The sequence below is a fragment of the Amia ocellicauda genome, chromosome 12 (assembly GCF_036373705.1).
Source record: "Amia ocellicauda isolate fAmiCal2 chromosome 12, fAmiCal2.hap1, whole genome shotgun sequence".
NCBI lineage: Eukaryota > Metazoa > Chordata > Actinopteri > Amiiformes > Amiidae > Amia > Amia ocellicauda.
The window spans coordinates 19,032,106-19,056,470 of NC_089861.1; the positions used below are offsets into that span (position 1 = coordinate 19,032,106).

Genomic DNA, 24,365 nt, shown 5'->3' on the forward strand with positions numbered 1-24,365 from the left:
GTGCAATACAAAGTGGAAGAATACAGTTAAGTACAAGGCATCAAACAGTACAAATTCAAATTTACATTATACAAAGCAATTCAAAATATAATACATTTTACAAATTCCAATTTACACAGGCAAGTACAGTAAGTGAGGTCATACATCCTGGACAGTAAAAGCTAAGTGCTGTCAAGATGTCAGGTCACAGTCAAGGGCTAGGGAGCAAGGAGGAAAACAATCAATAATACAAGTATTAGTAACGCAAGAAGCATGATAGAATGCTGTGAAGTGCTATCTAACGGGGATTAAAAGGACTAATATTACAAGTACTGTTTGAAAAGATGTGTCTTGAGTAAGCGCGGGAAGGAGGTCAGGGACTTTGCTGTTTTGACTTTGTTGGGAAGGTCGTTCCCCTACTTAGAGGCCAGGGATGAGAAGGAGCGCCTCTGGAGGAAGGGGAGCGGAGAGGAGGCAGAGTCTTCTGGCACTGGAGGAGCGCAGTGGTCTGGAGGGGATGTATGGAGAGACGAGTGTCTGAAGGTAGCTTGGTGCAATCTGGTCGAGACAGTGGTAGGTGAGGGTCAATGTCTTGAACTGAATGCGTGCCGCTATCGTGAGCCAGTGGAGGGAGCGGAGCAGTGGAGTAGCGTGTGTGAATCGGGGCAGAGAGACACCAGACGAGCCGCAGAGTTCTGGATGAGCTGGAGCGGCGGGTAGTAGTTGCAGGCAGACCGGCCAGGAGGGAGTTGCAGTAGTCCAGGCGGGAGAGGACCAGTGACTGGACGAGCAGCTGAGCCGAGTAGTCTGTGAGGAAGGGACGGATCCGGCGTATGTTGCTCAGGAAGAATCTACAGGTGCATGTCAGCGTGGTGATGTGCTGAGTGTAGGAGAGCACAGGATCGAGGGTGACTCATAGGTTTTTAGCGGAAGAAGACGGAGAGAATGTGGTGGATTCCAAGGGGATCGAGATGGAGAGGTCAGCAGAAGGTGAGGAAGAATGGGGGAAAAAGAGGAGATCCAATTTGGAGAGGTGGTGCGAGTGCATCCAGGCGGAGAGTACATTAACACTGCACTGAGAGAGAGGAACATGACCCACCTGCTTGAGCTCCCAGGCTGAAACTCAGTCTCCCTTCTCTGACCTCACTCCCTCACCACCGCCCCCCCACTGCCAAGATCCTGGACTCCCGGTCTGAGCCAACTGCCCTCTACACTTCACCAGCTGTGTGGACGGCCCCTCAGCACCCCATCTCCATTCGCTCTGATCTTCCTGTGAAGGACAGTTTTGCCTGGCCCAGCAGGGATTGTGCAAGTGTACCTACAGAGAGAGAGGGAGAGAGAGAGAAAGGATGAGACAGGGGGAAGGGCCCAGAGAAAGAAAGAGAGAGAGAGAGAGAGAGAGAGAGAGAGAGAGAGAGAGAGGTGAGTTTGGGGGATTAGTGTAGGGAATGTTATTGTTAGACCTGTCAGTCACACTGATTCCATTCAAACACACACTGACACTCACTCGCGCACACACACACACACACACACACACACACACACACACTGACACAGACACTCACACACACACACTGACACTGACATTCACACACACACACTGAAACTGACACACACTGACACTCACACACACACACACACACACTGACACTCACACACACACACACTGACACTCACACACATATACAAACATACACATCACACTGACAAACACACACACAGACTCCATTCAGACAGAGACACACAAACACTGGCACTCACACATTGACTGAATGATACACTGATATAGTCATTATAGTCACTCAAACAGGAAAACACAGGCAGAAAGAAAACAAGAAGGAAAGAAAGAAGGATGAGATTCTAAATGATACGGTAAATTGAAAGTGAAAGAAGTAAAAGAACCAAAACAGACATCAGGAAAGAGAAATAAAGTCAGAAACAGATCAATCTGTGGCCACAGCAGCGCAAACAACCCGCTCTTCCGGTGATTGAAATGCGGTATTTTCCGCCCCCATGCGGTGAGAGTCGGAACTGCCGCTCTGCGCTCTCCGTCAGGCATCTGCGCCGACAATGACACGTCTCTCTCTCTCTCTCTCTCTCTCTCTCTCTCTCTCTCTCTCTCTGTATGTCTGTTTTCAGAGGTATGTGTGTGTATCTCCCTCTGTCTGTACATTTCTCAGATTTTCTCTTTTTTCTTTGGTTCTTTCGTCCTTAGAGAGATATGGACAGTGACTCTGTGAGACTATGCTAATTAACACTCTCTGATAATTGACCTAATTATCAACTTAAATACAAAAAAAAAAAATCTAATTATAGAATTACTACAGAGACCAGGAGTAATTGTGTGTGTCGGTTAGAGAGGGGGTTTAGCACTACAGTACATTAACGCTGCACTGAGAGAGAGAGGGTTAATACAGCACAGACACACTGACTGACTGGACACTACAGTACATTAACACTGCACTGAGAGAGAGAGGGTTAATACAGTACAGACACACTGACTGACTGGACACTACAGTACATTAACGCTGCACTGAGAGAGAGAGGGTTAATACAGCACAGACACACTGACTGACTGGACACTACAGTACATTAACGCTGCACTGAGAGAGAGAGGGTTAATACAGCACAGACACACTGACTGACTGGACACTACAGTACATTAACACTGCACTGAGAGAGAGAGAGTTAATACAGTACAGACACACTGACTGACTGGACACTACAGTACATTAACACTGCACTGAGAGAGAGAGGGTTAATACAGTACAGACACACTGACTGACTGGACACTACAGTACATTAACACTGCACTGAGAGAGAGAGGGTTAATACAGTACAGACACACTGACTGACTGGACACTACAGTACATTAACACTGCACTGAGAGAGAGAGGGTTAATACAGTACAGACACACTGACTGGACACTACAGTACATTAACACTGCACTGAGAGAGAGAGGGTTAATACAGTACAGACACACTGACTGACTGGACACTACAGTACATTAACACTGCACTGAGAGAGAGAGGGTTAATACAGTACAGACACACTGACTGACTGGACACTACAGTACATTAACACTGCACTGAGAGAGAGAGGGTTAATACAGTACAGACACACTGACTGACTGGACACTACAGTACATTAACACTGCACTGAGAGAGAGAGGGTTAATACAGTACAGACACTGACTGGACACTACAGTACATTAACACTGCACTGAGAGAGAGAGGGTTAATACAGTACAGACACACTGACTGACTGGACACTACAGTACATTAACACTGCACTGAGAGAGAGAGGGTTAATACAGTACAGACACACTGACTGACTGGACACTACAGTACATTAACACTGCACTGAGAGAGAGAGGGTTAATACAGTACAGACACACTGACTGGACACTACAGTACATTAACACTGCACTGAGAGAGAGAGGGTTAATACAGTACAGACACACTGACTGACTGGACACTACAGTACATTAACACTGCACTGAGAGAGAGAGGGTTAATACAGTACAGACACACTGACTGACTGGACACTACAGTACATTAACACTGCACTGAGAGAGAGAGAGAGAGAGAGAGAGAGAGAGAGAGAGAGAGAGAGAGAGAGAGAGAGTGGGGGGGTAAGGAGATCTCTGAGATCAATTTAATATTTAAAAAATAGATTAATTGGAGTTAATTATATCTCCATAACTGGGTCACATCTCCCACTGAAACAGAATCACATCTTCTTCTCTCTCATTGTCTTTCATTGTTCCCTCATTCCCTCTCTTTATCTACATCTCTTCTCCTGTTGTCCCACACTCACCCTCTCTCAAAATAATATAGTCAATCTTTATATTAATAGTCTAAACAGCAGTCATAACAATATGAATACAGAATCTACACACACACACACACAGACACACACACACATATATATATATGATCTATCTTTCTATATTCAATTCAACTCAATTCAATTCGTATATAATGTACTGCCAAGCATTATGAATTGAGATATAAATTATAAACAGAAACAGGAATAATACTAATAATAATAACGTGATATATATATATATATATATATATATATATATATATATATATATATATATATATATATATATATATAACAAACATATCCTTGTAATTACAATAACAACCATAAACAGGACAGTAGAAAAACTAGAAGAAACAAGTCTTTACAATAATATTGTTGGAGGGCTCTCTTCTCCACTGTGCCCCTATGGAGGGAGCTCACTGGCACCCCCCTCAGTCTGTGGCAGGGCTGTGTGTCCCTCGCTCGCCTGTGTGAAGCATGGAGGGGGGGGGCTGCTGATTTGCTTTCCCTGGTCAGGGAGTATGCTGTGCAGTGTAGGAGAGAGTGCGTCTCTGTCTCCCCCTCTCCTGTCTCACAGTGACCGCAGCGCCAGTCCTCTCTGGGCAGCCGGCTCTGCCTGTGTTGCCCGTTTCTATAGCCAGGCTGTGGTCACTGAGACAGGGTCTCTGACAGTGAAGAGAGACTGCCAGCGTCTAATTTCTCTTCAGGGCCAGATAGCAATCCAGTTTTTTGGGTGATTTAGTTTCATTGTCCCAGTGTTGCAGATAGGAAGCTTTGGATTGGTTTATAATTGGGATGAGTCTGCTTTGTGGCTGGAGGGCAGTGCTGGTCTGAAGCTGCTTGGTGATGTGAGGGGTCAGTGCCAAGAGCTTCAGGGCCAGCTGGTGGAGGGGGCTCTGCTCAGTGCTGAGCTGTTGGTTTGCAGGCACTTGTACTCTAGCGGGGGGGGGGGGGGTACAGACATCGAGACAAATGCACCTTATTGCTAAATCATAGTAAACTCTTATTGATAGAGAGGCATGCCACTCAGGCACCGGCGACCAAGTCAGCAATCTGATTGGCGTAGTAGGAAAAGAAAATCTCCGCATTCCCATTCCCGTTCCGACCCCGCCTCCGCCCCGCCCTCATCGACATCCCATAGAATACGCCTTCTGTCACTCAAACATATCGCACCTCTTATTGGTGAGATGGCCTGTCCATCTCTTCGCTCGTCAGGGTGCGTCCTGGGAGGTGATTGGCCAGCGTCGCCAGAAAGGGGCCAAAGCTCCTCCCTCTTGCGCCAAGGCAGAGGGGGAGGGAGGAGGCGGGACCTCAGGGGGGTAAGTAGAGATCCGATTCGTCCAACGAGTAGTCGCTCACCTTTTCCAGGTCTCCCATTGGCCGCAGCAACCCCCTTCAGGTCAACAATGGCCTAGAAAGAAAATCGACTAGGTCTGTCATTCGTGAGATAACGGCCGCGCATCGGGAGCCCGGAGCCAGCGACGCGCAGACGATTAAATACAATTAAAATTAGCCCGTGTATTGGTTTAGGCTGTAGTCTTTCCTTTGGCTAGCGGAGAAAACAATACATTGCCGAACAATTTACATACATCGACAAGTATGGGTCAAAACCTGTTACAGTTATGTGACATTTAGTTAAAAAAATAATAATAATAACATCAATAGAGACGGGCTAATATGACCAGTGGACAGTAACGCGCAGCTCCGTTATCACAGACTGCCGTGTCGCTAGTGTGGCGATTATTGTAGTAAACGCGTTTACCGAGTTTGGTGCTAGAGGTGGGTGTATAGGAGTGAGGACGGACACATACCGGTAAGTATTGTTATTTATTTATTTACTGTGAGGATGCATATCTCTAACCTTGGTGTTCATTGTTGTATGCATTAGTAGTAATAGGGTACTAGTGATATGAACTAACTAGTCTGCGTTACCGCGTCATTGACACGTAACGGATCGCACACTATCGATACACTGTATTTGTATCGCTGTTATTTATGGCGGAAGTGCCCTGTGCAGAGCCCCGTTAGGCCCAGTGTGAGCCGGCTGACGGCGTGCTCAGCGCCGCGGCTGCGCCACTCCAGCGGCCCCGGCCCGCCAGCAGCGCACAGCCCGGGAGAGCCGGCACAACGCGGCACAGACGACACGCGTTTGAGCGCCATTGCTTGTGCGCTGCCGTGTGTGAAATGATGGAGGCTGTGGGTTTTCCGATGTGGTCTGTCCGTCTGTCTCTTCTCTGATCTGCGTCTCTGTCATGACGGTGTTGTGGTAGAGGGCGCTCTGTGGCAGTGCATGCGTACTGTCAGTCAGTGTGTCACTCAGTCAGTGTCAGTAGTGCATTGTGTGAACCTCTCTCCTGCCTCCCCTGCTTGATCTTTCTCTAAGCCCCACTGCCACCCTCTTTATCTCCCCCTTCTCTCTCTCTCTCTCAGTGCAGTGTTAATGTACTGTAGTGTCCAGTCAGTCAGTGTGTCTGTACTGTATTAACCCTCTCTCTCTCAGTGCAGTGTTAATGTACTGTAGTGTCCAGTCAGTCAGTGTGTCTGTACTGTATTAACCCTCTCTCTCTCAGTGCAGTGTTAATGTACTGTAGTGTCCAGTCAGTCAGTGTGTCTGTACTGTATTAACCCTCTCTCTCTCAGTGCAGTGTTAATGTACTGTAGTGTCCAGTCAGTCAGTGTGTCTGTGCTGTATTAACCCTCTCTCTCTCAGTGCAGTGTTAATGTACTGTAGTGTCCAGTCAGTCAGTGTGTCTGTACTGTATTAACCCTCTCTCTCAGTGCAGTGTTAATGTACTATAGTGTCCAGTCAGTCAGTGTGTCTGTACTGTATTAACCCTCTCTCTCAGTGCAGTGTTAATGTACTGTAGTGTCCAGTCAGTCAGTGTGTCTGTACTGTATTAACCCTCTCTCTCAGTGCAGTGTTAATGTACTATAGTGTCCAGTCAGTCAGTGTGTCTGTACTGTATTAACCCTCTCTCTCAGTGCAGTGTTAATGTACTGTAGTGTCCAGTCAGTCAGTGTGTCTGTACTGTATTAACCCTCTCTCTCAGTGCAGTGTTAATGTACTGTAGTGTCCAGTCAGTGTGTCTGTACTGTATTAACCCTCTCTCTCAGTGCAGTGTTAATGTACTGTAGTGTCCAGTCAGTGTGTCTGTACTGTATTAACCCTCTCTCTCTCTCTTTCTCTGTGTTCAGTGGAGATGGACAATGCCCACACTAAGACAGTGGAGGAGGTGCTGCAGTGCTTTGGGGTGAACGAGTCCACAGGACTGAGCTGTGAGCAGGTCAAGAAGGCGAAGGAAAGATGGGGTCCTAACGGTCAGCACACTCCTACTGTCAGCTCAAATACACTAGTAGTGGTATCGGTAGTAGTAGAAGTGATAGTAGCAGTGCTAATATTGTTAGTGGTGGCAGTAGTGCCACTATTATTTTCATAGAGGTAAAAGTGTATGTTATATTGTTTGATTTAGTGGTGGTGATTGTAGCAGTGTTAGTAGTAGTATAAATTTACTAGTCATTGTACTGTTAGTAGTTACATGATAAAGAGGTGAGGCTCAAATGTTCAGCACACACTGCCATCATTAAGTATAACAATAGTAATAGTACTGGTAGTGTTAGTAGCCTATTACTAATATTAGTTATGGTATCAACATCTTCTGTGAAGACATTCACTGCATGTTTTAGTAACCTCTCTCTCTCTCTCTCTCTCTCTCTCTCTCTCTCTCTCTCTCTCTCTCTCTCTCTCTCTCTCTCTGGGTTTCTGGTGTGTAGAGTTACCTGCAGAAGAAGGTAAGGGAGTCAGTCTCATTGGGATTTAAAGACGCACACAGTCCAGATCAATCACGTACAGTACAGACACACACACACGGTACAGATTGACAGTACAGTACACACAGTACAGTGTACAAACACACGTGCACGCACACACACATGCACACACAGTCCAGTCCAGTGCAGAGACACAGTACAGTACACATCATTTTTTAATTGGCATTAATTTAATTGTCTGCTCTGTACTGTATCAATTCTCTCTGTCTCTCAGTGAAGTCTCTGTGGGAGCTGGTGCTGGAGCAGTTTGAGGATCTCCTGGTCAGGATCTTACTGCTGGCTGCCTGCATCTCCTTTGTAAGTGTCTCTCTCCCTCTCTCTTTCTCTCTCACCCTGACTGTTGCTCTATGTGTCTGTTCTTTTCTCTCTCCCAGTCAGTGTGTCTATACTGTACTGTATTAACCCTCTCTGTCTCTCTTTCTCAGGCTCTGGCCTGGTTTGAGGAGGGGGAGGGTACCATCACTGCTTTTGTGGAGCCCTTTGTCATCCTCCTCATCCTCATCGCTAATGCCATCGTGGGAGTGTGGCAGGTACAGAGGGAGAGATTGTACACAATGACAGTCTGAGTGGAGTGTAGCTGTGTCAGTGTGTCGTGACTGTGTAGCCCAGTGTCATTGTGCTGGGACTGTGCGGTGACTGTGTTGTGCAGTGTCAGTGTGTTGTGACAGTGTGTGGGGTGTTTTGACTGTGCTGTGCGGTGCTGTGTAGTGTGCAGTGACACTGTGCGCTGTGTCCTGACTGTGTGGTGTGGTACTGTGTAGGAGCGCAATGCGGAGAATGCCATTGCAGCGCTGAAGGAGTACGAGCCGGAGATGGGAAAGGTGTACCGGCAGGACAGGAAGAGTGTCCAGAGGATCAAAGCCACGGACATTGTGCCTGGAGACATCGTGGAGGTTGCAGGTACTGACCTAAAATATTGATATTTGGATTGATTTCTCTCCTCATTATGTTAATAAATATAGTAATGATCAATAATTAAAGAGCATCCTCAATAATGGTTAATTTTTTTGATTTTATGAAGAATACGCTGAGCAAACTTCTTATTTTGTATTTTACATGACGCTAACCCAGGTGGGTTTTGAAAAAGTGATGACAGGGGGCATTGTGCTCCTGAGTGGACAGTTGTTAACACCGCCCAGAACGAAAAACAAATACTGGCGCCATTTTGGGTTTTGGAAACATTTAAAACATGCACATTTAAATGCACACTTGGGTGGATATCCATAGTTCTTGTTTCTTTTTGAACTGTTACAGTGATGCAATGTACTGTATTAACCCTCTCTCCCCCCCAGTTGGGGACAAGGTACCGGCCGACATCCGCATCACCTCCATCCGCTCCACCACACTGCGGGTGGACCAGTCCATTCTGACGGGGGAGTCCGTGTCCGTCATCAAGCACACGGACCCTGTACCCGACCCCCGTGCCGTCAACCAGGACAAGAAGAACATGCTCTTCTCTGTGAGCCACTGGGGGGGGGCTGTGAGGGAGGGGGGAGTGAAACAAGAATGTTTGCGTTTGTGTGTCAATCCTTATGCTGTTTTTCTATTTTGTCATATGTGTGTCTCTGTCTCTCTCTGTCCCCTTCTGTCTCACCCTGGCTCTCTGTGTTTGTGTTTCTTTGTGTGACTTTATTTTTCTGTGTGTCAGTCAGTCAGCCAATATACTAACCTCCCTTTTCTCCCTCACCTTCCCTCTCTCCTTCTCTCCCTCCTTTGCCCCTTCCCTTTCCTCCGCCCACTCCCCCCACCCCTCTGTGTCCCAGGGCACCAACATTGCAGCGGGCAGGGCAATGGGAGTGGTGGTGGCCACTGGGGTGCAGACAGAGATCGGAAAGATCCGAGATGAGATGGCGGCCACCGCCCCCGAGAGGACCCCCCTGCAGCAGAAACTGGACCACTTTGGGGAGCAGCTGTCCAAGGTGGGGTGTGTGTGTGTGTTTGTCTGTCTGTGTGTGCCTCTCTGTCCCTGTCTGTGTACTGTACTGTATCAACTCTCTCTCTCTCTCTGTGTCAGGTGATAACTGTGATCTGTGTGGCCGTGTGGGGCATCAATGTGGGACACTTCAGTGACCCAGTCCACGGCGGCTCCTGGTTCAGAGGGGCCATCTACTACTTCAAGATTGCTGTGGCGCTGGCTGTTGCGGCCATACCAGAGGGTAACATAGTGGGCTGGGCTGTAACTGGACTAGGTCGTGTGTGACTGGACTGGACTGTACCGTATTGTGCGTCTCTGTAGTGAGCTGTGTCTGCACTGGATTGTACTGTGTGTGTGTACTGTTTTGCATTTTTTACTCTTTAGAATTCACTTTTAAAGTACTGCTCAAAACAACTATCTGTGTAGCTCACCGTCTCTTAGGCTGTTTTGCTGCATTAGCGCTAACGAAAACATGTTACCAAACAATAATAGTAACACACCCAGGGGACAGGTACCATGGTAAATAGGTATATTATATGGTTGCATCCAGGTATGTAACAACAGCGTCTCTGCATTATTAAGGCCCTAATAAACTTAGTGAAGAAACGAGAGACAAGCTATTTTGTAGAGGATTCTTTGTGATGTGCTGGTCTGTAGGGCTGCCACCCCGCAATCCCAGGACATTGAGACAGACAACTTTAAAATTAGCTGCTAAATTGAAATAAATGAACATGTTAACTCTAGAACCACCAAGATTTCGTACTACATACAACCACCGCTGCGTTATGTGCATAATAAAACTCCTGGATAAAACTGTTGGATAAAACTTCATAGTTTTATATATCTACATTTTCAGCATTTACATCGTTCTTTCTAAACGTTCTTTCTAAACATGAAAAAACGAATAATAAAATAAACTTTACACAATAAACTGTGTAAACTGGTGTATAAATCAGTGTGCACATATCTAAGCAGACTTGTACGATTATAAAACCTAAATAACCAGTTATAAAAATAGCCTAAAACTGAAATATGACGTTATGCAACGAAAGCGCTTTGAAATGGCTCCATCTATTACAGCTGTGTATCAATGCAGAAAATGTGCTTTTCAACACTACAGTGCCCTACACTAATACAGAAGAATTCAAATTCATGATCAAACAGGTGACTGATCAAGGCATTGATCCAGAGACCTGGGTTTGCAATGAGACCAAGATTGAATTCCACAGGAAAGTTAGAAACTTGCTGAGCCGATCAGGACATACAGAGTAGAGCTATAGCGGGTATGATTCTTCAGTTGTGTACATTGTGTGACATCTGCTACAAATATAATAATAATAATTGATGAATATATAATGTGTAGAAATTCACATGTTTCTGAAGTCAATATGATTATAACTCTTTCACAATGACTGATTTTAATTACAAAGCCCAGATTATCAACTATATTATATTCAGTAGGCTAAATATCCTACCGCATAAACTGCGGGTCAGGCAGTTTGGAGAAGAAAGTATAACTTGTTAATTTTGAGAAGTTGACAGTTGAAAATTCATAGGTCCCCATATGTATTCCATTCAAATATTTAGTAACACATAAGAACGGATATGCAAGAGAAATTCATATACGCAAAGATATTTACTTGCAGAAGCCGCACCAAAAGCGGCTATGGTGGTAGTGTTAATTAAACGAACACCTTTGCTAAATTGAATCCGATTGCTGAATGACAAGTTGTTGTGATGATCAGTTCAGCATCCTGCTTCCGAACATCCGAGCAGTGTTATTGATTGGGAGAGTAATTGCACGTTCTGGCAATTTAATACAGTATTAACTTTACAAACGAAGTAAACTACTTCAACATACTCGTGTCTGCATATGAAGAAAGCACATATTATGATTAATAATAGTGAAATACAAGGTATATTGTAAATACGTTGTATCCATTATTATTATTATAATTATACCATTGTTTGCCATACATGATAATTAAGCACTTCATTAGCTCCTACACCTTCGCTCAAATTAATTATCAGGTTAATTTCTCTCAGTTAAGGAGTCTCAAACCTCTGGGATTACAACAGCGGCCCACCGCATATTAAACAAATAAAATAAAGTGTATATGTCATCCTGCTCTCCTGTATCTGATGTGGAGAACAATTCACCTCCACAGTCCCCCACACTTTCACACAAAACATCCGACCCAGTAACATTGCTTTCACTATGAAATACCTGGTGTGACAACACACTCGCGCTCTTCCGGGTACAGGAGTCGAAGGGTTGTTTTTTTGGGGGGGTGGGTTTTAAGACGGTCGAACAACAGATTCGCTTTTTTTCCATCTTATAACCAACAGATGTGAATGAAACTTTCAGGACATATTTAGAAGGTATAGGTACAACTTTTAATGTAAACAAATGAAAATAATGAAACCTTTAACCGTCTCCCTCTCCTTCTAACAAGGTCTCCCTGCTGTCATCACCACGTGCCTGGCCCTGGGGACGAGGCGCATGGCAAGGAAGAACGCCATCGTGAGGAGCCTACCGTCCGTCGAGACGCTGGGCTGCACCTCCGTCATCTGCTCTGACAAGACCGGCACCCTCACCACCAACCAGATGTCTGTGTGCAGGGTACGGCCCACCCCCTGGTGCTTCGCCCCACCAATCACAGCGCAGGCCCCCCTCTCCTCCACACTGCACTGTAACACACTCTGCTGTACTGCACTGTACTACACAACACAACACAACACCCTGAGCACTACTGTGTTCAGGCCCTTGTTCTCTGCCTGCTGTGTGGGAGTTTAACCCTGATCCCTGCATGTCAGATACTAGCACTGTTGTGACCAGGTCAGTCTAGACCGTGTCCACTGTCTCTCTCACTCCTTTCCTCACCTGCTGTTGTGCTGCGTCTGCTGAGCAGTGGGTCATTGCATAGATATTCATCAAACAGTCACTCTAATTCCCATAAACATTATTATTATTATTATTATTATTATTATTATTATTATTATTATTATTATTAAGGGACAGGGAGTGCAAGCAGGAGAGAAATGTTCACTGTTTAAAAGTCATAGTTCTTTCAAATATAGCTATTGTTATATCTGTTTTCTCAATTTGTAAAGATCAAAAACTATGTATTTCTTTGCAATTGGACCTCTGATGCATAACAGCAGCGCAGACAACACTGTGAATGCACCCCTGGCTGCACTGTTGGTAAGAGGGACTATTTCTCTGTGTGTAGATGTTTGTGGTGGAGAAGGTGTCAGGGTCGCGCTGTGCCCTGAGTGAGTTTGCAGTGACCGGATCTACTTACGCACCAGAAGGGGACGTGTGAGTGGACTAATTTCTAATTTTATTTATTAATTGATCCTACTGATTTTACTAATGACTGACTAATTAATCACCTCATTAGCTGCCCGATTAATGATTGTTTTGGAGCCTTGATTAACCCAGGTCAGTCAGTCAGTTAACCAGCCCTGGTTAGTGTTATTAACCAGTGCTCTGATTTGTCCGTTAATGAGGGAAGTTCTTGCAGGGTTAGAGGGACTTTATTGTTAATTGATGGATGGTTGGAATATATTTAATGCCCACCCCCCATCTCCTTTTCTATATCTCCTTATGGGTCTGTTTTTCCCTCTCTCTCTCTCTCTCCCTCCCTCCCTTTACCTTTGTCGCTCTCTCTCTCCCTCAGTGTGAAGGATGGTGTGTCGGTGCGCTGCTCTCAGTACGAGGGGCTGGTGGAGCTGGCAACCATCTGTGCCCTGTGCAACGACTCCTCCCTAGATTACAACGAGGTAATGAAAACTACTTCTCTCCAGCGCGCAGTAGCTCTGGCACTGTGTTCTCAGCCAGCCCCCGGGCAGTGTCGGTGCCCACAGCGTCCAGTCTGCGTCAATTCACGCCTCTGTGCTAAAACCACTCTTCCTCTCTCTCCATCCCCCCCTCTAACCCATGCTGCAGTCGAAGGGAGTGTTTGAGAAGGTGGGCGAGGCCACGGAGACGGCTCTGTGCTGCCTGGTGGAGAAGATGAACGTGTTCGACACCGACAAGACCAGCCTGAGTGCAGCCGAGAGAGCCACTGCCTGCTGTTCTGTGAGTTTGACCCTGAGAGTGTCTCTGTCTGTCTGTCTGTCTGTCTGTCTGTGAGTCTGATGGTGAGTGTCTCTGTGTGTGTCTTTCACAGAACTCATACTCTGTGAGTCTGTCTGTGTGTATTTATTTCTCTTTCCATCCGACCCTTCTCTCTCTCTCTCTCAGGTGATCAGACAACTGATGCGAAAGGAGCTGACCCTGGAGTTCTCTCGGGACCGGAAGTCCATGTCCGTGTTCTGCTCCCCCAACAAAGCCAGCCGCAGCGCCACCGGAGCCAGGATGTTCGTCAAGGTGAGCGCCTGTCAAACCCCTGATGATCCCTAGTATTGTATTACAGCTCTGACAGTCAGGGTGCTGAATGTATTAACCCTCTCTCTCATTACTTGGTTAGGTACCAAAGCAGTTCATCCATCCATCCATACATACATACATACATACATACATGTAAGATATACTTTTTCTTGGTGTTTTATAAAACACTCTGCTCGTGTGCAGTGTGTCACAGTGTGCCCTCCCATATTGAGAGCTACTGGGGCTGTGCGCAAAAATTGATTCTGTATTAAAGAATACCTCCATGTTCAGGGAGTATTCCGGGCCGTGCAGAGAAAGTGCGTCTCTGTGTCCCCCTCTCCTGTCTCACAGTGACCACAGCGCTGCTCCTCTCTGGGCAGCCAGCTCTGCCTGTGTCAGCCTGTTTCTGTGGCCAGGCTGTGGTCACTGAGCCGGGACTGGGTCAGGATCCGTATCTGCTTCGTGTCTCTGACAGTGAAGAGAGAGACTGCCAGGGTGCACTCTCTGTTTAGGGCCCGATAGCAATCCAGTTTACTTTGGGCTTTAGTTTGTGTCCCAAGGTTTTGGTTTATAATTTGCTTGACTCCCTCTCTCTCTCCCTCTCAGGGGGCTCCAGAGGGCATCCTGGAGCGGTGCAATTGGCTGAGGGTTGGCGGGACGCGGATGCAGCTCACCCCGCCTCTTCGGGAGCAACTGCTGAGCGTGGTGCGAGGGTGGGGCTCCGGCCGGGACACCCTGCGCTGCCTCGCCATGGCAACCAGGGACAGCCCGCCCCGCCGGGAACAGCTCAACCTGGAGGACTGTGTACACTTCGCCCAGTACGAGGTGAGACTGGGAGACCTGGGGCACGGTGTGTCAGTCAGTCTGTGTGTCAGTGTATCGATGTTTCAATCAGTGTGTCTGTGTCAGTCAGTAATAGAGTAATAACTCCTCTCTCTCTCTCTCTCTCTCTCTCTCTCTCTCTCTCTCCGTTCCCCCCCCCAGTCAGACCTGACCTTCGTGGGCTGTGTGGGAATGCTGGACCCCCCGCGCAAGGAGGTTGTGGGGGCCGTGCGCATGTGTCGGCAGGCCGGCATCCGGGTCATCATGATCACCGGCGACAACAAGGGCACCGCGCTGGCCATCTGCCGGCGTGTGGGCATCATCTCCCCGGAGGAGGAAGAGGAAGAGGGCGCGGCCGCCGGGATGGGCCGGGACGGGCGGCGCTTCATGGGGGGCCTGACGGGGCGGGAGTTCGACGAGCTGCCCCCTGCTGTGCAGCGTCAGGCGTGCCAGAGTTGCCGTTGCTTTGCCCGTGTTGAGCCGACACACAAGAGCCGCATCGTGGAGTACCTGCAGAGCCTGAGCGAGGTCACCGCCATGGTGAGGGGGCGGCTGGGTGTCACTCTGTGTTTGTGTCCGTCTCTCTCTCAGTGCAGTGTTTCTGTACTGTAGTGTCCAGTCAGTATTAATCCTCTCTACTCTCTCCTTGTCTGCCCCCTGCAGACGGGCGATGGGGTGAACGACGCCCCCGCGCTGAAGAAGGCCGAGATTGGCATCGCCATGGGCTCAGGCACGGCAGTGGCAAAGTCCGCCTCTGAGATGATCCTGGCAGACGACAACTTCTCCACCATCGTGGCAGCAGTGGAGGAGGGCCGCGCCATCTACAACAACATGAAGCAGTTCATCCGCTACCTCATCTCCTCCAACATCGGGGAGGTGGTCTGGTGAGTGTGTGTGTGTGCGTGTTATTGTGTCTGTGTTTCTGTCTCTGTGTGTGTTGTAACAGTTCCCTTGAAACACAAGGGTAACTCTGCCCCTATAAAAAGTGGTAACAGACACTTAAACACGGTGATGTACTTTTACCATGTTGCATCAGTGCTGTCCAGGTATTCTGAAAGAAGTGGAAACAGGTCTTTGACTTTGAGTTTTCCAAACATTAAGCTTATTGTGAAAAGCTTTCAATTTATCATGCAAAGTAAGAGTATTTGTGAGAAGTTGTTCCCTAATCGTGTGAGGTTTCTTGATATTTGCTATCCTCAACTATGCAAAATAGGATGCCTTAAACGCTGATTCTAACAGTGTTGCAGCTTTAAGTAAGCAATACTGCGGTTTGTTTTTTCCTTGCCATTTGCATAAAAAATAACTTACTGGTTTATCGGCTAAATGTGGATGCCTGATGTTCAAATGATGCTGCCATTTGAATGGCTTAATTGATGGATTTACTAATGTCTCTACAAATCAGCCACTGTGATTTTGGATTATCGACAGGCCTACAAAATCAAAACCAAATTTTACATTATCATCATACCCCCTGATTTAAGATTTTGTGCACTGGGTTCTGTGCTGGTGTGATCCGTATCGGTGGGTGGTTTACTCGAAGCAGGTCCTCTTAAGAAAACAATCCATTTTGGAAAAGGTTGTAACTGTTCAGCTGCTAGTGTTTGCGTTTAGGACTACAACTGTCAAGAAGCTACACGTGAGCAAGCGCAACAGCGCACACGAGCATTAAAGGCACAGTACAACTTTCAACACATCAAAACGATATTTTGTTCTTACAATGGCAAATTAAATATGTACATTAGAACAAATGAACCAATATGTCCGTGTGTCCTGTACTAACCCCCTCTCGCAGTATCTTCCTCACTGCTGCGCTGGGCATGCCCGAGGCCCTGATTCCAGTGCAGTTGCTTTGGGTCAACCTGGTTACTGACGGTTTCCCGGCAACGGCGCTGGGCTTCAACCCTCCCGACCTGGACATCATGAGCAAACCACCCCGCTCCCCCAAGGAGCCCCTGATCTCAGGCTGGCTGTTCTTCAGATACCTCATCATCGGCTGTGAGTCCATGTGTCTGTGTGTCTCTCTCTCTGTATCTGTGTTTGGCTCGTCGTCTCTGTGTGGCTCCATACTCTGTTAGTATTAAAGTACTGTAGTCAGTTTGCCTTTACTGTGCTGTATTCAGTGTTAACTCCCCTCTCTCTGTGCAGGTTATGTAGGAGCTGCTACAGTAGGTGCCGCTGCCTGGTGGTTCATGGCTGCTCACGACGGCCCCAAGGTCACCTTCTACCAGCTGGTGAGACAATGACACTCAGTCCCTCTCTCTCTCAGTGCAGTGTTAATGTACTGTAGTGTCCAGTCAGTCAGTGTGTCTGTACTGTATTAACCCTCTCTCTCTCAGTGCAGTGTTAATGTACTGTAGTGTCCAGTCAGTGTGTCTGTACTGTATTAACCCTCTCTCTCTCAGTGCAGTGTTAATGTACTGTAGTGTCCAGTCAGTGTGTCTGTACTGTATTAACCCTCTCTCTCAGTGCAGTGTTAATGTACTGTAGTGTCCAGTCAGTCAGTGTGTCTGTGCTGTATTAACCCTCTCTCTCTCAGTGCAGTGTTAATGTACTGTAGTGTCCAGTCAGTCAGTGTCTGTACTGTATTAACCCTCTCTCTCTCAGTGCAGTGTTAATGTACTGTAGTGTCCAGTCAGTCAGTGTGTCTGTACTGTATTAACCCTCTCGCTCAGTGCAGTGTTAATGTACTGTAGTGTCCAGTCAGTCAGTGTGTCTGTACTGTATTAACCCTCTCTCTCAGTGCAGTGTTAATGTACTGTAGTGTCCAGTCAGTCAGTGTGTCTGTGCTGTATTAACCCTCTCTCTCTCAGTGCAGTGTTAATGTACTGTAGTGTCCAGTCAGTCAGTGTCTGTACTGTATTAACCCTCTCTCTCAGTGCAGTGTTAATGTACTGTAGTGTCCAGTCAGTGTCTGTGCTGTATTAACCCTCTCTCTCTCAGTGCAGTGTTAATGTACTGTAGTGTCCAGTCAGTCAGTGTCTGTACTGTATTAACCCTCTCTCTCTCAGTGCAGTGTTAATGTACTGTAGTGTCCAGTCAGTCAGTGTGTCTGTACTGTATTAACCCTCTCTCTCTCAGTGCAGTGTTAATGTACTGTAGTGTCCAGTCAGTCCATGTGTCTGTGCTGTATTAACTCTCTCTCTCTCTCTCTCTCTCTCTCTCTTAGAGCCACTACCTGCAGTGCAGTGAGAGTCGCCAAGAGTTCGAGGGGGTGCAGTGCTCTGTGTTTGAGTCGCCCTACCCTATGACCATGGCCCTGTCTGTGCTGGTCACCATTGAGATGTGCAATGCCCTCAACAGGTGGGGAGAGGAATTGCGTCCAGGGGAATGATGATAATGATAATCTAGTCAGTCAGTCACTGCCTACTGTACTGTGTGTAACGCATGTGCTGCGCTGTGTCCCCAGCCTGTCGGAGAACCAGTCCCTGCTGAAGATGCCACCCTGGGCCAACCCCTGGCTGGTGGGAGCCATCTGCCTGTCCATGGCCCTGCACTTCATCATCCTGTACATCGACCCCCTGCCGGTCAGTGAGCCTCTGTGTCTGTCAGCGTCTTCCTCAGCAGTTTCCAGTTCAGACCAATTGTATGCATGGTGGTTGTCAAGTGTGACGACAGCTGCACAAAATACTGACTTCTAATTGGCAATGGACTAGCGGTCGGCTCTAAGCGCTGTGATTTGTTATTCCGGGGGTTTAGATTGCAGGGGGCAAAAAGTCACATAACTTTAATTGACAAGAATGGAATAAATAAACAAACCAAAAACCCCAACAGTTTTATGTATTAAATCTCTCTCTCTCTCTCTCTCTCTCTCTCTCAGATGATATTCCAGATCAGGCCCCTCTCCTGGCTCCAGTGGGTGACCGTGCTGAAGATGTCTCTTCCTGTCATCCTGCTGGATGAGGTCCTGAAGTTCCTCGCCCGCAACTACATCGACCCCCCCACGGAGCTGGAGGATGTGCCGGAGGAAGAGGAGGAGGAAGAGGAGGGGAGAGGGGCAGGGGCAGAGAGGAGCAGGGCCCAGCGGGGCAGGTTTGGGAAGGTTGGCAGAGCGCTGGCTGGAGTGTCCTGGGGGTTTGTGCTGGTGGCCACGCCCCTGCTGCTGTGGATCTATAGCCTGGACTCTGACATCACTAACATCTTCTGGACATAGGAAGGGAGGAGAGAGAGAGAACGAGCGAGTGAGCGTGAGAGAGGAGGGTAGGGTGTGAAGGAGGGAGAGTGGGACATAGAGAGGGGGTGGGGGACAGATGGGGTGGGTGGAACCGAGGGATGGGGTGGAGGGGTTTACAAGAGGTTGAAAGGTGGGGAGAGGAGGAGAGAGATAGAGGGAGAGATGAGTGTTACAAGGTGGAGCATTTGACTGGGACAGAGGGGAGGAGGGAGAGGAGAGGAAGGGGAAAGAGATGGAAGAGACTGAATAGAGACTATTACACTACACACATGGGGGGGTAATAGAGTACAGACACTGACTGCACACTACAGTACATTAACACATCTTGGGGGGGGGGGGTTAATACAGTACACACACCACAGTACATTAACACAGAGGAAGGGACCGTCTACTCTGTCCTCTCGCTGCCTCTCTCTCTCTCTCACACAGAGAGGGGGGAGAACTGGGGACGGGGAAGGTAGATTGCCCATTACACTTTCACGATTGATTCCTCAGCGCCACCTATAGGTTATATTTGAGCACCACATTCCAAATATGTATTTATTATTTGGGTATTAATTATTATCATTATCATTCTTATTGTTATGGTTTTATTTTGTTTTGCATTCGAGACACTGAATATAATTGTACATCACAACGGTCTTTTAAATTGCACAACTTTTTATTACAATTATTATTTAATAGTATTATGGGGACTAAGTGCAGATCTTTCTCTAGAGTAGATTGAGAGGGGGATTAAAGAGGGATGGGGTGAGGGGCAGTGGCTGATCTAGAGGGTGGGAGAGGAGGAGTGGGGAGAATAGGGGAGGAGAAGTGATGAAGCTTAGAATTTAGATGAGAGCAGGAGTGCTGTAGAGAAGAGGGAGGGAAAGGGGGAGTAGTGGAGGAGAAGAGGGTGGTGTGTCCCTCTCCCTCTTTCTCTCCTATCACACATTCTGTACAGTTCATTCAGTTCTTCATTAAAACCATAGAAGCAAAAAACTAAATGGCATTATTATTGTTATTATTGTCCTTTTTTGTTATTGAATTGATGAAGGGATACATTTTGTACCATTATTATTACTGCAATGATGATGATGATGATGATGAAAATGCTGATTACGATTCTTATTAATGTTACTGTTCTTATTTTCAGTCCAAAAATGAAATGTTGGTGACGGAAACAAATCTTTTGAATTTTTGGAAACAAAGACGAAATCAATAAACCTGAGTTCAATTTAAAAAAAAAAAAATCTATTGGTTCTCATTTTCATTTATTTTATTTATTTGCAAGCATTTCTGCTGCATTTTGGCATACATTGAAGACCAGAAGATAGGGTTATACTTAAGTTGTTAAGAATGATACACAAGAAAAAACCCAGCTCCTAACTGAGCAATAGCAGTACTAGGGCTTTTCAGTCATTTTGGTGGCAGGGGAACTACCTGTGTCACTGAGTACCTTCAAGAAATCCAAATGTGTGCATGAGAGCTTGAGCTTTTGTTTGTGTGAGTGTGTGTGTGTGTATTGAGTTTGTGTATATGCTGTGTGTGTGTATGTATGTAATGTGTGTGGCTGAAAGTTAGTGTGTGTGTGTGTGTGTGGAAGAGTTCATAATTGGGTGATTCCAAATAGGGGGAGAAATAATTAGATATTAATGAATGATTATGAATGTAACAAAAATAATTAGAAAATCATTTCCAAACTGCTGTTATGCTGTGTGATCTCTGCCCCTCTCCCACCCCTCTGTACACAATACATGAGAGGAAGAGCAGTGTCTTCTCAGGATTTCCTAGTTTTGTTTAACTGGATGATATTGGGAGCATGAATCCGTATCTCTTGCTTGGTTGTCTTCATGGGTCTGTCTTTCTAAGGGGTCTGAGGTGGCGAGGCAGTCCAGAACTGTGATCCTCAGAATCTGCACTGAGCTTTTTCAGGGGAAGATACAGTTATGAGAGAGAAAACGCTGTAGTTTATTATTGATTGTAACTTGGGAAGGCAACTACCTGACCAGTATCCAACAAGAGGTTTGTGAGCCACAGATTCAGTGGTCACCATTTATAGAAATCTCTGACCGCCTTCTTACACTCACATCTGAACCTTACTGTTTCAGTTTGTGTTGTTTCCTTGAGTAATTTCTGTTTGTTGGGCACAATGTTCATTTCTGTCGATTTTTGCTCGAGCTCGTCTGTTCTCTCCTGGCATTCGTGGGTTTTGGCACGGTTTCCTCGGTGGCCCGCAGAGAATTACAGACACTGCACAGGGCAGTAAATAAAACGTCTTTAACTTGAGAAGAAGACCATCCTGGTTTGGACTGTCATTTTATTTTTATTTTTTTATTACTATACAGCCCTGCGAAGACATGGATATGTGCTCCGATTACATTTTGCCGCAGGTTTTATCTGACGTTAGGCTCCCATGTGCACCATGTAGGACATATAAAAGGACTTGGAATCAAAGCACTGTCAAAGCTTGGACCAAGAAAGGTAAGTTTACCCTGCAGAAGTGGGGCCTGTACTTACAGATGTATTCTCAGTTTCTCTCTTCTATAGAGTGAACCAGAACGCATCTGTAACTACACGGCACTCTCACTCTATACAATTCATAGTTTGCTTTATTTAATTTACTTTTTGACTGCTCCATAACTAATGGTGGACACGTCACTAAGCCGCACCGCCGTGGCTCTGTGCTGATCTCCGAATTTTTAGTTTGTTGTTTGTATTTTTTTTCTTTAAAATATACACTCACCTAAAGGATTATTAGGAACACGTGTTCAATTTCTCATTAATGCAATTATCTAACCAACCAATCACATGGCAGTTGCTTCAATGCATTTAGGGGTGTGGTCCTGGTCAAGACAATCTCCTGAACTCCAAACTGAATGTCTGAATGGGAAAGAAAGGTATATTTAACCAATTTTGAGCGTGGCATGGTTGTTGGTGCCAGACGGGCCGGTCTGAGTATTTCACAATCTGCTCAGTTACTGGGATTTTCACGCACAACCATTTCTAGGGTTTACAAAGAATGGTGTGAAAAGGGAAAAATATCCAGTATGCGGCAGTCCTGTGGGCGAAAATGCCTTGTTGATGCTAGAGGTCAGAGGAGAATGGGCCGACTGATTCAAGCTGATAGAAGAGCAACTTTCACTGAAATAACCACTCGTTACAACCGAGGTATGCAGCAAAGCATTTGTGAAGCCACAACACGTACAACCTTGAGGCGGATGGGCTACAACAGCAGAAGACCCCACCGGGTACCACTCATCTCCACTACAAATAGGAAAAAGAGGCTACAATTTGCACAAGCTCACCAAAATTGGACAGTTGAAGACTGGAAAAATGTTGCCTGGTCTGATGAGTCTCGATTTCTGTTGAGACATTCAGATGGTAGAGTCAGAATTTGGCGTAAACAGAATGAGAACATGGATCCATCATGCCTTGTTACCACTGTGCAGGCTGGTGGTGGTGGTGTAATGGTGTGGGGGATGTTTTCTTGGCACACTTTAGGCCCCTTAGTGCCAATTGGGCATCGTTTAAATGCCACGGCTTACCTGAGCATTGTTTCTGACCATGTCCACCCCTTTATGACCACCATGTACCCATCCTCTGATGGCTACTTCCAGCAGGATAATGCACCATGTCACAAAGGTCGAATCATTTCAAATTGGTTTCTTGAACATGACAATGAGTTCACTGTACTAAACTGGCCCCCACAGTCACCAGATCTCAACCCAATAGAGCATCTTTGGGATGTGGTGGAACGGGAGCTTCGTGCCCTGGATGTGCATCCCACAAATCTCCATCAACTGCAAGATGCTATCCTATCAATATGGGCCAACATTTCTAAAGAATGCTTTCAGCACCTTGTTGAATCAATGCCACGTAGAATTAAGGCAGTTCTGAAGGCGAAAGGGGGTCAAACACAGTATTAGTATGGTGTTCCTAATAATCCTTTAGGCGAGTGTATATATATATTAACAAAAAGCGATATGATATGTGCGGGTCAATTGCAACGAAAGTTCAGAGTTAGTAGGGAGCTGTGGCCTAAGATGCATACTAGCCACAGTACAGTACTGTCTCAAGGTCAACCCCAGCCATGGGCTTAGTTTGAGACAGGGGGCAAGTTTTTTCAGATTTTTTTGATGAAAGTTACGGTTGAACTGCTGGCGAATTATTTAATGTGGCATTTACATTACATTTTGGTAAGAACAGTATTTATATTCAATTATTTAAAGGCCATGTTTATGTGTACACCAGGAAGATATGATTTATGATTAAAGTGCTCAGTTTAGTTTATTTAAGAAATCTTTGTTATGCTAATGTTCATAAGGTAGCTGAATAATGCCAAATTAAGTTAAAAAAAAAAAAATTAAGGGTAATTTTATGTTTTTGGGGAGGTGGCAATAGATGTTCGGTAATTCTAAGCATTGTAATCAATCGGATATGATCTTAATTTGCAACAATCTGTGCGTGACCCACCCCACCCACCTTCCACAAATCGGCAGCACCCCCCCAAACACCCCTACCACTGCACCCCCCAAAATAAAAATGACAAACCTCAGCCTATGACCCCAGCTGCCAGGTTCTTTCCAGTGAAATACCATGAGGAACAAAGATGGAGCCCCACTGATCTCCTTCTGTTGTTTCGTTTTACCATCCTGGGAATGGACGGGGTGCAAGGACATGATAATAAAATAAATGTTTAGTCATAATTATTATTTAATGCATGCTAAAATACTCCATATCAGGACACACTGACAATCTGTACCATACTGTATGACAGGGGTAATCAATTATTTTGTGTCAGGGTCCAAATTACTTGGTCAAGGTGGTCCAGACATGGGGGTCACACCTTCAAATGACCCTTTCCAACACACACACAATTCTGTGAATTAGTAATATAGCCCATTGCTTACATTTAGTACATTCATTTGACAAAGTACAAAAATAAAACGTTGAAATAGATGTAAATATAAGTATTAAATCGCTTTCAGAACACTTTTAATTGTTTTAATTATTGTAAAGATTATTGTAGGCATATAGATAAACATAATAGAAACTTCTCAAGCATTTTGTGAATTATTAGATTCAAGTCTACCACTTCTCTTGATCATTGTCCACTGTTCAAAATTAATGTTGCAAAATGAGGGCAAAGATGACAGGAATTCAGGGTCTTCTGGGTCCCCCAGAAGATTTGGACAATTGGAGACCTGAAATGCGATTCTGAGTCAGACGCGGTTTCTGGTGCTGGTCAGTCCCGGATCTGTGTCGGCGGGTCTCTGATTGAAACGGGTGAGGAGCAGCTCTCGCCGTGTCGCCGCTAGAACTGCGCGTCTGCGCCGGGATGAGCTGTTCGCTCCGCTGACGTAGGCGTTTCTAGGTGAACACGAGCTATGGCACCGCGAGCCCCCCTCCCCGCTCGTGTGCGCACTTTTATATTTTGGAGATGAGGTTGAAATATGTC

At 46.2% G+C, this 24,365-nt stretch overlaps 1 protein-coding gene across 1 annotated transcript; it reads left to right on the forward strand.

Annotated features, from left to right (window-relative positions):
• Positions 1-5,260: 5,260 nt before the first annotated feature.
• Positions 5,261-20,157, forward strand: LOC136764484 (sarcoplasmic/endoplasmic reticulum calcium ATPase 2). Its single transcript, XM_066718607.1, has 22 exons — positions 5,261-5,627; positions 7,010-7,132; positions 7,586-7,603; positions 7,857-7,939; positions 8,068-8,172; positions 8,404-8,542; positions 8,935-9,101; positions 9,406-9,561; positions 9,657-9,798; positions 12,014-12,180; positions 12,791-12,879; positions 13,241-13,343; positions 13,510-13,641; positions 13,807-13,932; positions 14,539-14,757; positions 14,917-15,294; positions 15,418-15,638; positions 16,547-16,749; positions 16,900-16,985; positions 17,921-18,054; positions 18,161-18,278; positions 18,572-20,157. The coding sequence occupies exons 2-22, from the start codon at positions 7,015-7,017 to the stop codon at positions 18,902-18,904; spliced, it is 3,237 nt and encodes a 1,078-aa protein (XP_066574704.1). The 5' UTR covers positions 5,261-5,627; positions 7,010-7,014; the 3' UTR covers positions 18,905-20,157.
• The last annotated feature ends 4,208 nt before the right edge of the window (positions 20,158-24,365 follow it).